General features: G+C 40.6%; 7 protein-coding genes across 7 annotated transcripts; 4 read left to right on the top strand and 3 right to left on the bottom strand.

The window, feature by feature from the left end:
* Positions 1-1824: 1824 nt before the first annotated feature.
* Positions 1825-2692, bottom strand: RO3G_13545 (uncharacterized protein; the record flags this gene model as incomplete). The annotated part of the gene is made up of 2 exons (XM_067668129.1): positions 1825-2089; positions 2133-2692. 2 exons carry the CDS (start codon positions 2690-2692, stop codon positions 1825-1827), a joined length of 825 nt encoding a protein of 274 aa, XP_067524230.1.
* Positions 2693-4027: 1335 nt separating this feature from the next.
* Positions 4028-4273, top strand: RO3G_13544 (uncharacterized protein; the record flags this gene model as incomplete). The annotated part of the gene is made up of 1 exon (XM_067668128.1): positions 4028-4273. The coding sequence occupies one exon, from the start codon at positions 4028-4030 to the stop codon at positions 4271-4273; it is 246 nt and encodes an 81-aa protein (XP_067524229.1).
* A 1801-nt stretch (positions 4274-6074) lies between these two features.
* RO3G_13543 (uncharacterized protein) lies at positions 6075-6531 on the top strand (the record flags this gene model as incomplete). The annotated part of the gene is made up of 2 exons (XM_067668127.1): positions 6075-6159; positions 6356-6531. The coding sequence occupies 2 exons, from the start codon at positions 6075-6077 to the stop codon at positions 6529-6531; spliced, it is 261 nt and encodes an 86-aa protein (XP_067524228.1).
* Positions 6532-7085: 554 nt separating this feature from the next.
* RO3G_13542 (uncharacterized protein) lies at positions 7086-8412 on the bottom strand (the record flags this gene model as incomplete). Its single annotated transcript, XM_067668126.1, has 4 exons — positions 7086-7499; positions 7618-8131; positions 8202-8330; positions 8378-8412. The coding sequence occupies 4 exons, from the start codon at positions 8410-8412 to the stop codon at positions 7086-7088; spliced, it is 1092 nt and encodes a 363-aa protein (XP_067524227.1).
* A 1099-nt stretch (positions 8413-9511) lies between these two features.
* On the top strand, positions 9512-9981 carry RO3G_13541 (uncharacterized protein; the record flags this gene model as incomplete). Its single annotated transcript, XM_067668125.1, has 3 exons — positions 9512-9536; positions 9583-9834; positions 9890-9981. The coding sequence occupies 3 exons, from the start codon at positions 9512-9514 to the stop codon at positions 9979-9981; spliced, it is 369 nt and encodes a 122-aa protein (XP_067524226.1).
* Positions 9982-11182: 1201 nt separating this feature from the next.
* RO3G_13540 (ribosomal protein P1) lies at positions 11183-11610 on the top strand (the record flags this gene model as incomplete). The annotated part of the gene is made up of 3 exons (XM_067668124.1): positions 11183-11248; positions 11302-11542; positions 11597-11610. The coding sequence occupies 3 exons, from the start codon at positions 11183-11185 to the stop codon at positions 11608-11610; spliced, it is 321 nt and encodes a 106-aa protein (XP_067524225.1).
* A 642-nt stretch (positions 11611-12252) lies between these two features.
* Positions 12253-12499, bottom strand: RO3G_13539 (H/ACA ribonucleoprotein complex subunit 3; the record flags this gene model as incomplete). Its single annotated transcript, XM_067668123.1, has 2 exons — positions 12253-12393; positions 12446-12499. 2 exons carry the CDS (start codon positions 12497-12499, stop codon positions 12253-12255), a joined length of 195 nt encoding a protein of 64 aa, XP_067524224.1.
* Positions 12500-13082: the final 583 nt, after the last annotated feature.

Raw genomic sequence — 13082 nt, 5'->3', positions numbered from 1 at the left:
GTGTGTTGACGGCCGATACGATGCGCAAGTGGGCTACTGTGATAGCCAGCGTGGGCTTGCCGATGTGGACAGAGAGAAAGAGAGACATGGGCTACTTGAACAAACCAAGGATTGAACAAGGACGATCGTCCACTGACGGATGGCGCTCTATGACCTCCGGACCCTCTCTCTCTTCACGGACTGGCCTCGACCCATTTCAACCCCTCTTGCATCCGCTCTGTCCCGCTCTCGGACAACACGTTGACCGATGCCTTCCATCACCCTAGGGTTTCAGTCCATCTCCTTTACCTCAGCATCGCCCAAAGACCTTGCCTTTCTGGAGGGGAGTGAGCTCTCAAGTCTGGCGATGGACCTGAGGCGACCAAGTGCCTAGTCCATCGGCCCGACCGAGCCCACGATGGACCCGGCCCTGCAGCACGCGCTCCAGCCGATCGAACCCTGGCCGACTTCAAAAGCAAGCCATCGAATGCACGTTGCGAGGGATGAAGGGCTTCTTGGGCGGGCCAGACGCCACCAGCGAGTCGAAAGATGCGTGGGGGGGCGCTACAAGACCCAACGGACACACGACATGATCTGGTGGAGACCAAGGACCTCCCCTTTCTGAATTCCCTTGTGACTCGGGCGACTTTAGGGCATGAATGGCGAGGAGGAGGAGGACGGATGAGGTGAGGCAGAGCAGGAGGAAGTGGGGCTTTAGAACGTGATGTCTGAACAGGTCGCGCTCAATCCTGGAAAGACCAGCGGACGCGACCAGGTCCCCCCCCTTCATATCGCCAGCTGAGTCATCCGGTCGAGTAAGTCAAAGGGTCACGGACGGCCCCCAAGAGCATCCTGGATACTCATGCGTGCACAGAAGGAGGCGAGCACGACGGACTGGGTGTCGATCAAGACCGGTGTCTGAAGCGGGTGGCCAAGAAGACCGCGGCAGGTCGAGCAGAGGCACCTCGATCAGCCCAGTGGACGGTCGTGTGTCTGAACTTGAGCAGGGAAAAGCCAACATGCTTGAGGATACTTTTTTCAAACGAGGTCATTGTGACCTCTCAGGTTTTGTTGAGCGCCTAAAAGAGACCCATCGCCTCTCCGATCCTTCCGCAGACCGGGCCAATAGGTCGAAAGCGAGCTGAGATGCTGTGCGTTGGAAAAATATTTAGCAGAGGGTGAAAGGGGAGATTGGCTGAATTCGAATCCATGTCGCCGCCAGTCGTCTTCTCAACCGAAGCATACCCCCCCCTTGCTGGCCAGGTCAAGTCGAGAGAGGGAGGCTTCTTCGATGACTTTTTATCCACAGCAGTCAATACGACAGTAAGAGATCAAGTGTGTAGTCCAAGATCTGGCATGCCTTGGGTCATCCTCCTACTGGATATCAGTGAAAGCATCCGATGCATTGTCAAGAACTTTAAATGATTTCATCAAGCTTTTCTTGTCTATTTTTAATTCAAGAGGATGGGTGAAATCATACCCATCGTCTATGATCTCGATCTATCATCCCATCTTACTTTAGCTTCCGCCATACCGCACGATCTCACGCACTTTCTTTTACCCCCTCTCTTTTCCTTTTCCTCCTTTGCTTCTAATAAAGAAATAAGTCATGGTTTTTATATAAAAATTAAATTTGTCCATGTTTTTTTTTTTTTTTTTTTTTTATATTCCACATGATCCTTAAGAGACATGATCTCACAAGTATGTATGTATGTATGTGTACAACCTCTTGGCACACAAAATCAAAAAAAAAATGTTGGGAGATGAATGTATGTACATGTTTTTTTATTTCTTAAGAGCATATATAGACAGAGGGAGAGGAGAGAGGCATATACATGTATTTTTTTAGAGCGTATTGTCATCACTGGATGAGGAGTCTTCATCAGCATCCACATCTTGACTGTGTAAAACCCAACCGACTTTCCAAGTATGCCCACAAGGCCAATATTTAGGATTACAAACAAAGCTTTCGATGTCATCTTCGGGTTCTATTTTCCCATCCGGTTTAAAACGACGCATTGAATCAATCAATTGCATCGCCTTGCGTTTTTCTTCTTTACAGAGCACCCAGCGACAGTGACGACAGACACAGCCACCACTTTTGTTGTATCTAGACATGGATCAGTGTGTGTTCTCGAATGGGACCTGTTTACCTTAGACCGCATTTATTGCAAAGATAGACAAAGGGTTTTCCCTTGTCACTGAATTCAGTGTCCGTAGGAAATGGCCAGTTGAAGGCCTTTCTCATACAACCATCGGATGTCTCACGACAGGCTTGACAGGGCCCCTTGATACGTGAGGGACGACCGGAATGAGGCTGTGAGTATTTACGGGGTCGGACTGGAGGAGTGGATTGGATCAGGACGGGCTTGGTGGGTAAGACGAGATCAGTCTCATGTAAGACTGGTCTGGGTATCTGAATCTTCACCGCCTTGACGCGTTTCACCGTCCTCGCTTTGGACACACGCTGTCGAAGCGGCCAGAGTATCGAGGTACCGTGAAGGATCTTGGGAACAAGTGAAGAACTCAATTGAAAAATGATTGATTTGTCATCCATCGATGAAGGAGATCGATGTGGTATCGATTTTCTCTTGTGTGTCGTACAATCTTCTGTGAATTCAGGTGGTGAAGGAATAGAAGACATGCATTCGTTGGTTAGAAAGGATAAATCAAATTTCTTGATTTCATAAGGTGGTGTTACTGGTGTTTCCATTTTACTTTTTTAAAAAGGAGAGAAAGAAAGAAAGGATGATTTCTCTCTTTTTTTTTTTTATAAATAAATCCAGATTTTTTTTCCGGTAGGGGCCAATGATCCGGGTGAATCAAATAAATAACAACCGGTGCCGAATACGGCTAAACATCAATTTAGATCGCGGAGAAAATCACAGACGAGATGGTTTAACTTTTATGATTTCCTTTTTTGTCAATTCTCTTTCGTATTCTTTTTTACTATTTTTGAAGGCAGTCTCTCTCTCTCTCTCTCTCTTCATCCTCCTCCCAGACCTTTCTTCCTCCTTGCGCCGATGATTGATTGGGCAGGCTGAATAACAATTCCGGTATTCCGATCCTAACTCAAAATTCGGAGAGAGTTTTAGCCACAACCAAGGCTGTCGAAAACTAAGCATAATAGACACGAGTTATCTTTCCCGGTTTAAAGAAAAAGTGAATAAAATCATTTAAAACCCTTTTCTTTTCATTTCGATCCAACACACAATCATCTTGATCTCTTTTTTCAAATCAGATCCATCCTCTCTTTTTTTTTTTTTTTCTGGGAACTCTTTTTTTTTTTTTTTTTTTTTTTGATTATTCAGGGATGACTAATTCACATCCCGCGTCTTCCCTGTTTCCTGTCCAGTCAAACCACGTTTTTGTAAGCAATTAAAAAAAAAAAGGGTAAATTTTATTACAATCAGATCAATCGAGAAGCATATCGAATCACCATCAAAAGACTATAAATCTGTAAGACACTGTTGACTGATGACTTGATTTACCTTAATAAACTGACAAGACCCGCTGGCATCCACTTGCGACCTTTATAGAAGCGTGTACCCATGACAACCAAGAGTAACAGACTGACGACTACAATAAAACAGAATCAATTTCTATGCTTCATCTCATCCAAACCAACCTAAAGCTAAAATAACATTCTTTGAATCTTGAGAGACCTGATAAGCCCCAAGGGCAGCTAAACCACCAAAAATCAAGCCTGCTAAAAGTGAACTGGTACTTCCAGCTATTCTTTTCATCAATCATCCCTCCTCTTATTCCCTTTCTTGTTTTATTCTAAACCTTTTAAATAACCAACAAGTCCACCCGTAAAGACAGTGGCTCCATAAACATAACCAACAATGTCAGTCATCGTTCAATGTCAAGAATTGTAAAAAAAAAAAAAAAAAAAAAAATTAAAAAAAAAAGTGTGTGCGTAAAAATCATGCAACAAAATTATGAACTCAACTGGTTTATAAAAGATCATGTTGACCCCTCATTTTCTTTTTTATTTCCCCACCTCCTCCTTTTTCTTCTTATCATCATGATGCTCTCCACGTCCATGAAAGCAAACCCTATCCGTCACATCCCCCAGCGTCGTACTTTACACATGGCCTCTGTTCTCTACACCGAAGGTGCTACTGCTGAAACAAAAGATTTTGGAAAGAAAGAAAAGGCGGCTGAAAATCAGTGGGCTCGTAAGCATGATGCTGAATTACTCGAAAAGTTGAAGAGATCTTTGGCCGAGCAAGAAAAGAAGACGGCAGAGATCAAGGAGAAATTGGCTGAATTAGAAGGAAAGAAGTGATAAATAAACACACGTCTATTGCATGTTTGAAACTGTCTTTATGATGATCGTCTTGAGCCATACTTGTTCACAGTGGGCACTCCATTTTTCGAAAGAGACGTGAGAACAAGAGGAATGTCTGCATGAACGTGTTACACGAGCTCAGCAAAACAGGATTCCCTCTGAAGGATGTCTTGTCTGGTTCAGCTGTCTTGATGGACTGAATCGATGCTTGACTAATAAATACACTGTGTAAAGGAGGTAGCATCTGAAGCGTGTTCAATAGTAACATCGTATTGGATGAGACAGAATGAGAGACAGGGTAGGATGTGTTTAAAAACACAAGATTGTTTCAGTTTGTTTCTTTTTTTTTTTTAAAAAAAATCCATTGAATTCATCTCAACGGATAATCCCAAGTGCGCGTTTTCTCTCTTTTTTTTTTTTTTTTTTTTTTCTCTCGAACTGAAGCATGTGTTGGATATCATTCCTTTGATAAGCATGAACGAATAGGCTAATCAAAAAGGAACAAAGAGGAACAGGGTACAAGGTTTAACCGGGTACAGTACTCTTCCCTTTTTCCGAATCAAATTGACTAATCTCCATCTTTTTCATACACTTTTGATTTCAAATTCAGTGCAAATCAAAACTGTCCTTTGGCATAGATGAGCACAGCTTCAAACGATGTCTTGTTCATTTCAAAAACAGGCTATAAACAAGCTTTCAATCGTACGACAAAGACGGAAAGCATCATGTTGTTGATGGATTCGATGATGCTATGGATGCTGGTGAAGAACTATTTGCTTTTGACAAACTTGGATGAGCACTTGGATCTCTTGTCCCCCTGTACCCGAACAAAAAAAAAAAAAAAAAGACAGCTTGTAACCGAATTTTTTTTTTTTTGTGAACGAGAAAGGTTTGACACCAGGTAAAGCAGGCACAGAGTTGAACGTTGCTTGCTGTACTGCTTACAACAGGTTCGAAAAAGACCAAAAACAAATTGAAAATAAACAATCGGTTCAAAAGAAAAGCTGGTAGATCAGTTATCTTGAGTGAGGAACGTCAGGATGGCTTGGAACAGTGAGCATAAAAATAAATGATGTAATCATACCTGCTTTGGGGGTCATGCTGTTGCGTACACTTTTTCTCAAAAGTATTGACACACTTTAAAGATCCACAAGCATCGTTAGCAAAAGCCTCATCTGGCATGTCTTACAACATACTCTCTTGGGGGGTTTTTTTTTAGCAAACTGCTGTTGTTCACTGTCTCTTCACGGCGCTTTCCCTCCACATACAGGTGTTCTTCAAGGTTCACTCCTCTCGCTCTCTTGACAGAGTAGTGCGACCTCGAATGACGACTGAAGATCTATCTGCTAAAGAAGCCATCCCGTTACTACATTGTCTACTCTATGTTGAATATACTGTACTCACTGACGACCGGCACACACTGATTGAGTTACTCAAGCCTTGTGAAACTCACAGCCTACAAATGGGTTACAGGTAGAATCCAGCGCAATGTGTTATTTAGGTAATCATAGTGAACCTCTTGATCACAAGTGTTATGAGCATACCCTGTCTCGTCCATCTTCTTTTGCTTATCTCATTCAAACCTGGCAACTTTCTAGATCCTCAAGCACTTATTGAAGCCGTTCCAAAACATTAGCAACCATGCACCTCCTCAACACAATAGGCGTCGACCCGATCCGTTTTTCAAACCTGCTCTCTTCAAGGTCCCACACTAACCGTGTTCGTCTACAGATGGCCATTCACACGTTCCCCAGTTGAAACAACGTGTGATACACAATAAGAAAGATGGATGGAGCCCATGGCAGATCAAGTGGAGATGCTTCGTTTGGGCAAAATGACCTACCATGGCATAAAGAATTCACATGTTGCAAGCTCAGTGGATCGTAGGTGCCGGATACCACACTTCTTGGCCGCCTCCTGCCCACATGGCCAACACGCCAGAGGATGTACAATCTCTCAGAGACGGTCCCATGGCAACCCATGCCCGATCCTATCGAAACCTACCCCCCCTCTCGTACTACAGCGTCTGTTACAAAGGGATGGAGGATCGCGGATCTAAACTACTTTTTGTCACAACAGATCGTGATTGTCCCCTTACTCTGGTCACTGATGCCAAGTCAAGAACAAAGTCGTTGTATGCGTTGGCCTATGGGTTATCTGGAGGCCATGCGCCAAGACGTCCTTCATGCCTGCTCACACGGTATCTACTGCTTCAAAAAGCATCTCCCGACTTTGCCCTCCTCTGCCATTCCTAATCGTTCCTTTTTAACAAGCTTCCTATACGCTCCCTTTGTAGGTTGATCCTTGACAGTTCTGCTCGATGATTCTTGAGGTTGATCAAACAACATGGCTGTCTCCCTTAGAGTATTACTTTTCTTGGTAGAATGCCTTTCTTTGTTGGCTCAGATCCCATCCTTCACTTCCTGATTCCCTTTATCACTTTTACCCTTTTTTTTATCCTTGTTCCCTGAGGGATTTTTTTTTTCCTCTCTCTCTCTCCTTTTCTTTGATCTTGTTCGGCCGGCTGTTTATTTTTGCGCTCAATTGGACATGAAATGAATAAAACCATTGATTTCAAAGGCATACCACTCATTTTTGGGAGGGGAAAGGTGTATTTCTAAACAAAAGAAATCAAGTGGTATTTCATTTAGAACGAGAAGAAGAAACTCATTCACAACAAAAAGATGGGTTCAACGCTTTTTTTTTTTCGTACGGGATTCCACTCGACAAAGTTATTCCGTCGTTTTTTTTTTATTGAATTGTTTTACCGTGCTTTCAGTCTCAGTTGACAGCGGAGTGAAAGATGACGTTAAAGTTTACTTGGATCACTTTGATCTATCAGATGCAAGACTAATTCACATATCGGCTTAAATCTCGAAGCATATACTTTGGCTTCGGCAGAAGAGGCTTGCTTTCTAGCCACGCGAGCTGCAATACCTTGAACAATGACTGACAATCGAAAGAAGGAGAAAACGATGGCAAAGTACCAGCCGTGAAGAGGGTAAGAACGAGAGGTAAAGGAGCAATAGACTTGGATGAGTTCTTCGACTGAGGGTACAGGTAAGGGTTCAGCAGAGTTGTTGAAACCTAAAAGACCGGTAGGTGAATCTGCGGGTACGTAAAAGGGTTGAAATAGATTGGAGAGATCAGAAAAGGGATGGCCGATCGTGGATAGTTCCCAATCAAGGATACCGATGACTTTGGGTTCGGTAGGATGGAAGACCTAATGGGGTACATGAGTTATTAAGAAAGTAGGAAACAAGCATCCCTTTACCAAATTATCAATCTACGGATTCATGTTTAAAAACGAGGACGGATCTCTCTTTGATCTTTTTATTTACCTTGAAATCACCATGAACAATCGTTGCCTCATCTTTGGCTTGATTCTTTTTAAACCATGCAAACATATCATTCAATCGAGGAATCTCACCCACCCATTCACCTGTCTCTTCATCCTTGGCCTTGGCCTGTGCTTGAGATACTCTGGCCAACGATTTCATCTGTCGTTCATAAAACCCGCTGTTTCGACCATAGTTACTTAACCCAATCGCATGGAAATCGACTTGATGCAACCTGGCCAAAGTCTCCACGGCCGAATGCCACAGTTGCCTGCGTTCTTCAAATGGCAAGGACAGCATCCGACAGTCCTCGAAAATGCGGCCTTTTAAAAACTCCATGACGTAAAAAGGTGTACCAATCACACTCGTATCTTCACAGAGCACATAGACTTTGGGCACAGGCACGTCTGTTTGAGTACCAAGAGCATGAATAATACGATATTCTCTTTCGACTGCATGTGCTGTGCTGGAAACCAATGATCCTGGCGGCTTTTTTCGCAAGACATATTGTTGTTCACTAGAAATTTTTGTTTTTTTTAGTCATCCGTTGGTGTATGGATGCAAATAAAAAGAAAAGGGATTTTTACTTTCCATCTCTCAAGAGATAAGTAGGATTCGATTGACCGAATTTAAACTGACTGATCATCAAGGGTGCTTTAAATTCAGGCACTTGGTTTAAAAGATAGGCTTCGAGTTTTTTTTGATCCAATTCATGCCTGTTTCATATCCATTAAAAAACATGTGACTGAAACACATCACTCACCCTTTTCTTATATCAGAAGTAGATTGTCCTGTCATTGCTTCTAATAAAAAAATAGCTTTTTTTTTAAAAAAAAAAAAAAAAAGAAAAAAAAAAAAAGACTGAAAATCAAGATTTTTTATTTGTTAATGATAAAATGCGGGGCCAAACAATTTTTGCTTACTCAATCTTCTTTTGTCATACAATGAACGTGGCAATTCTCTCGCACTCTCACTCTCGCTCGTTCCCTCCCTTCTCTTTTTTCACGATCCTCCTAACTAGACTGTTATTTTATTCAGGAAAGGAGTGAAAAAAAAAAAAAAAATAGAAAGCACAGAATATTTTTTCTTGCCTCTCTTTTTCTATTTTCTTTGTAAAGATTGAGCAATTTTTTGTACTCTTATGACACATCTAAGTGATTATAGTTTTTTACGTAAGAATAAAAGAAAAATAGCCAGCGTGAGATACATGTTGATTATTTTTATAATAGAAAGAGCTGTTGGATTATGTTATATTTACCTTTGGTTTATTTATCGAGTTTATCAAACAGATGGATATAAATGTCTATCACCCACTGGCATCAAAAGAGGAGAGTTAAAAAGCATAGTGACACTGCTGCTGTTTATTATGATACCATTTCAACTTTATTACGGTAGACATTCTTAAAAAAAAAAAAAAAGGAAGAGGGTCATCTTGCTCATGACAGATAGATATCATTTCCTGTAGAGTGAAATACGAGGAAGGATTTGTTCAAATCGCACCAGGACATATTATTACTAAACCAGAGCTATTATGGACAAAAGCAGATAAAGATATCATTATACCCACCGATTATAGTCTCTGTATTGGATTCTCTCTACAAACGCAAGTGAATAATGAAAGTTTTTTTTGTTAAGAAAAAACGTGAATTCTAAAGTATAAATTTAGTGGAACTTTATTATTGTTACAATGCTTTTGGAGTTATTTGATTAAACTTGTTGTAGGAGCAAAATTCATGAGTAGTAATGAATTCAAAATATACATAGCTTGGTAAAGTGAACAAGACACAGCTGGATTTTTATTAAAATAATGATTAGGACAATCGTGAATATCATTTTATTTCCAGTTTTACAATTCAACTTTTCTAGAAATATTTATGATTTCACTTACAAAGAAATCATGCCTCAATTGGTCTATGGAATAGGTAACTTATTTCATGATCCTTTTAAACCCTAATCCGCTCTCCCTAGAATTACTCATCATTGCCATGTTGGGTGTCGTGTCCCATTTTCGTTTTAAAAGGCTGTTGAAGAACCTGAAGCATGAAATCAATGGGGTCTTTATGACTTCCAGAATACAGCATTACCAAGACCTCAACATTGTACTTTCCATGACTTTATTTTTATTTTCAATCTCCATGGTTACCTTGACGGCCGATGGATTAACCCAGACAAAACGATTGAACCAAAGCAAGTTTTATGCTGATTTCTTGATCTGTAACGGTAAGTGGCCTTGGCTGATGAAAAAAACGTATCACTGACTTGTTTGAAAAAAAAGTAAATGTATTGATGGCAGCCATCTGGGTCCCTGTCATCCTTATCTTGCATCCCAAGAACGGAACCAGGCGATCCTTTGCTCTAGACTCATAGTCACTCCTTCATCACCCATTTTTTTCTCTTTCAAATCATTGCAAAACCCTTTTTATTTCTACTAAATCACTTTTGTTACCCATACCCTGTCACAGATCAAGGGATACCCAAACGACAGCCAGGGTTTTTCTCCTTAAAATTTGAGTCAAGTCGTAAGAATGTAAATTGGAACATGGGGGGTCCTCTACGCTCCTACATGTCTTGCTCATACATCTAGGTCAAAGCGTTTCATGCAATCGACCTTCTCTTTATAGAAAAGAGTTCGTATCATCACTGTGCAGCCTTCCCTTTTTCAAAACTGCTCTGACAGAGATCCTTTTCTTTTTTTTTGTTTATGGTTGAGGAGAGCGTATCTGATAGCTCTATGGAAAAAGGCTTATTTGATATAAGCAGCCAGCAAAGAGTAGTCTCTCACGCTTTGTCATTTAAATGGGAAAGAAATTGAACGAGTAATCTACTTGTATCTATTGAGAGAACACCCTCAAATTGACGTTTTATACACAACCCCATTTTCCCTTTATTAAAATCATGCAGGGAGTGTCCTACAGCGCTGTCTTTTTTTTTTTTTTTTTTTTTTTTTTTTACATCTTTCAATTGTTAGAATCAATAAGAAAAGGCCTTTGACCCAATGACAGCATATCCAAGCAACACTCGGTTGATGAATTTATAAAAGTATGGTCTTGTATGCGTAGGATGACAAAGAGTCCCAAAAGACAAGTGATTTGGATACCAAACTGCCCTTGCAACTTTCTCACTCTAAATGAATAGTAAGGTGGCTTGGTGCTGCCAACAAAGTGTTTTGAAGCGAAAGGGATATACAAACTGGCTTGGTTTAAACATTTTTTTATCACGGTACAACTACTTTTATGTGTATACCACCGCTCTGGCTGACAAGGTCAACACGAGCACAGCATATAGAAAGGCATGCGATCCATGATAGCTTCGTATGAAGCCAAGATCTTGTTTCATGTACGAGTCTATCCATACCAGACCGAATCACTTGCTAAATAACGCAACTCACCGAGTCGTAAAAAGGAGTAAAAAATTCAAAGAGCGAAATGTGTCTGTGTGTCCTCATAAAACCTACACTCTCCCCTGCCCTTCATCCTTTCTCTCTCTCTTTCTTGATCCATCCAACGTTCGTAATCCTTCATGATGCCATCCATCTCGAAAAAAAGCTAAAACAAATCTTTATTATAGCATGTCTGCCGAACTTGCTGTCGTTTACGCCGCTCTCATCCTTGAAGATGACAACATTGAAATCACTGTAATAAAAGATTCTCTAAAAATTTCAATTGATTCTCATCCATCTTTCCATAGGCTGACAAGCTCCAGACTTTGGTTTCTGCTGCCGGTATTGAAGTTGAACCCATCTGGTTCTCTCTTTACGCCAAGGCTCTTGAAGGCCAAGACCTCAAGGCTCTTCTCTTGAACGTTGGTGCTCCTGGTGCTGGTGCTGCTGCTGCTCCTGGTGCCGCCGGTGCTGCCGCCACTTCCGATGCCCCTGCTGAAGAAGCCAAGGAAGAAGAAAAGGAAGAATCTGACGATGACATGGGTTTCGGTAAAATTGAATGCAACACGAAAAAGGGAAAAAGCATCTAATACTTTCTTATAGGTCTTTTTGACTAAACAAGTTTTGCTCTTTTGTAGATTTTCTTTAAATAAATACAACAAAAACATGTATACTTTCACTTTGTATTCTTATGTTTGAATCCTCACCGGTTTCATCAACTCTGACCATCTTTTCATTGTTTTTATTTACAAGCGTCGGAAGCGATCTGAAACATTGCGAAAGGTGGTAACTGTTTAAAAAGATAGATGGTTGTCAAGGAAAGGAAATTAAGACGAAATCTAATTCTCCTTTCAGCTATCACTCTGAACGTGTTTCATAAAATGTCTTTAATCATGTTTTCGTCTAATAAGTTTTATGAAAAAAGATGTCGGTTTTGGGCATAACGAACAAACCACCCTTCAACAATCCAAGTTTTACTCGTTTCTTGTCATGGTCCTGAACAGTGAGCAAAAGTAATCAGCTTTCTGTTTTTGTGGATTGACCAAATAGTTGGGGTATCATAGATTGTTTTGGCTGAATTGTACCAAATTTGTTTTTTTTTTTTAAAATCAATATTTTTATTTCAAACAGTTTATATTTTACAAAAAAAGATGCTTGCTTAATCATTCTTTCATTAAAAAGCTGTATCTGTGTGTGTTTTCTCTGTTGTATACAAATATATGTGCATGTGTGTGCATTGTTGGTTTTTCTCAAATGATTTAATAAGGACGAGCAGGAAGTTGAGTAAGTAAGATGTTGTATCTCTTCTTAATCGTAATACGGTGACGAGAGAACTTGTCGTCAGGAGAGAATCGAGCGGGGTGAGCAGACTTGGTTGGTAAGCCTTTGGGGTCTACTTTCTAAAGAATCATTGTTACATTGAATTAAAGCCATATTCTTGTACGTGCTTACCTTGAGGGTATACACACGTTCCCCTTGGTCATTCAAATAATACATTAAATACATGTTTATAACTTGATGTAGAGAAGGGAAAAAAAGATGATTTTCATTTTTCTTTTTTCTTAGTCAACTTCAACTGTGACTTAACACCAAGCCACAGCCCGTTGATACTGTTGTCCTCCTCCTTACCTATTTGCATAATACTTTCTTCACCTTCCTTTTATATAGACCTAATGAAGATTCACTGTATCCATCACAATGTATTTTTGTGTAAAATAAGGCAACTTAAAATACTGGTGAACTGCCCAATAGAGACCATGACAATACCCAAGGGAGAACAACAACCAAGCCAACCACCACCTACAGACCTCTCTTCTATCCTGTCACAGTATTTTAGTGAGCAAGGCAAACGAGCCACTGACACACAAAGTTCTTCACGAACCAGTGCGATACAGAATTGTGATGATTTGACAGTGTTTAAGATTCCTGATTTTAGCTTGATTGATATTCATACGATTGACCTCGTGTTAATTGCAAATAGTGAATGTATGCTTGGACTACCTTATTTAACAGAATATTTGGGATATAAAGGAAAGATCATTGCTACTGAAACGACGATTGAATTTGCAAAGTAAAAAAAAGAAAAAGA

The sequence above is a fragment of the Rhizopus delemar genome, genomic scaffold (assembly GCF_000149305.1).
Source record: "Rhizopus delemar RA 99-880 supercont3.12 genomic scaffold, whole genome shotgun sequence".
Lineage (NCBI taxonomy): Eukaryota > Fungi > Mucoromycota > Mucoromycetes > Mucorales > Rhizopodaceae > Rhizopus > Rhizopus delemar.
This window is presented reverse-complemented; position numbering and strand designations above follow the sequence as displayed.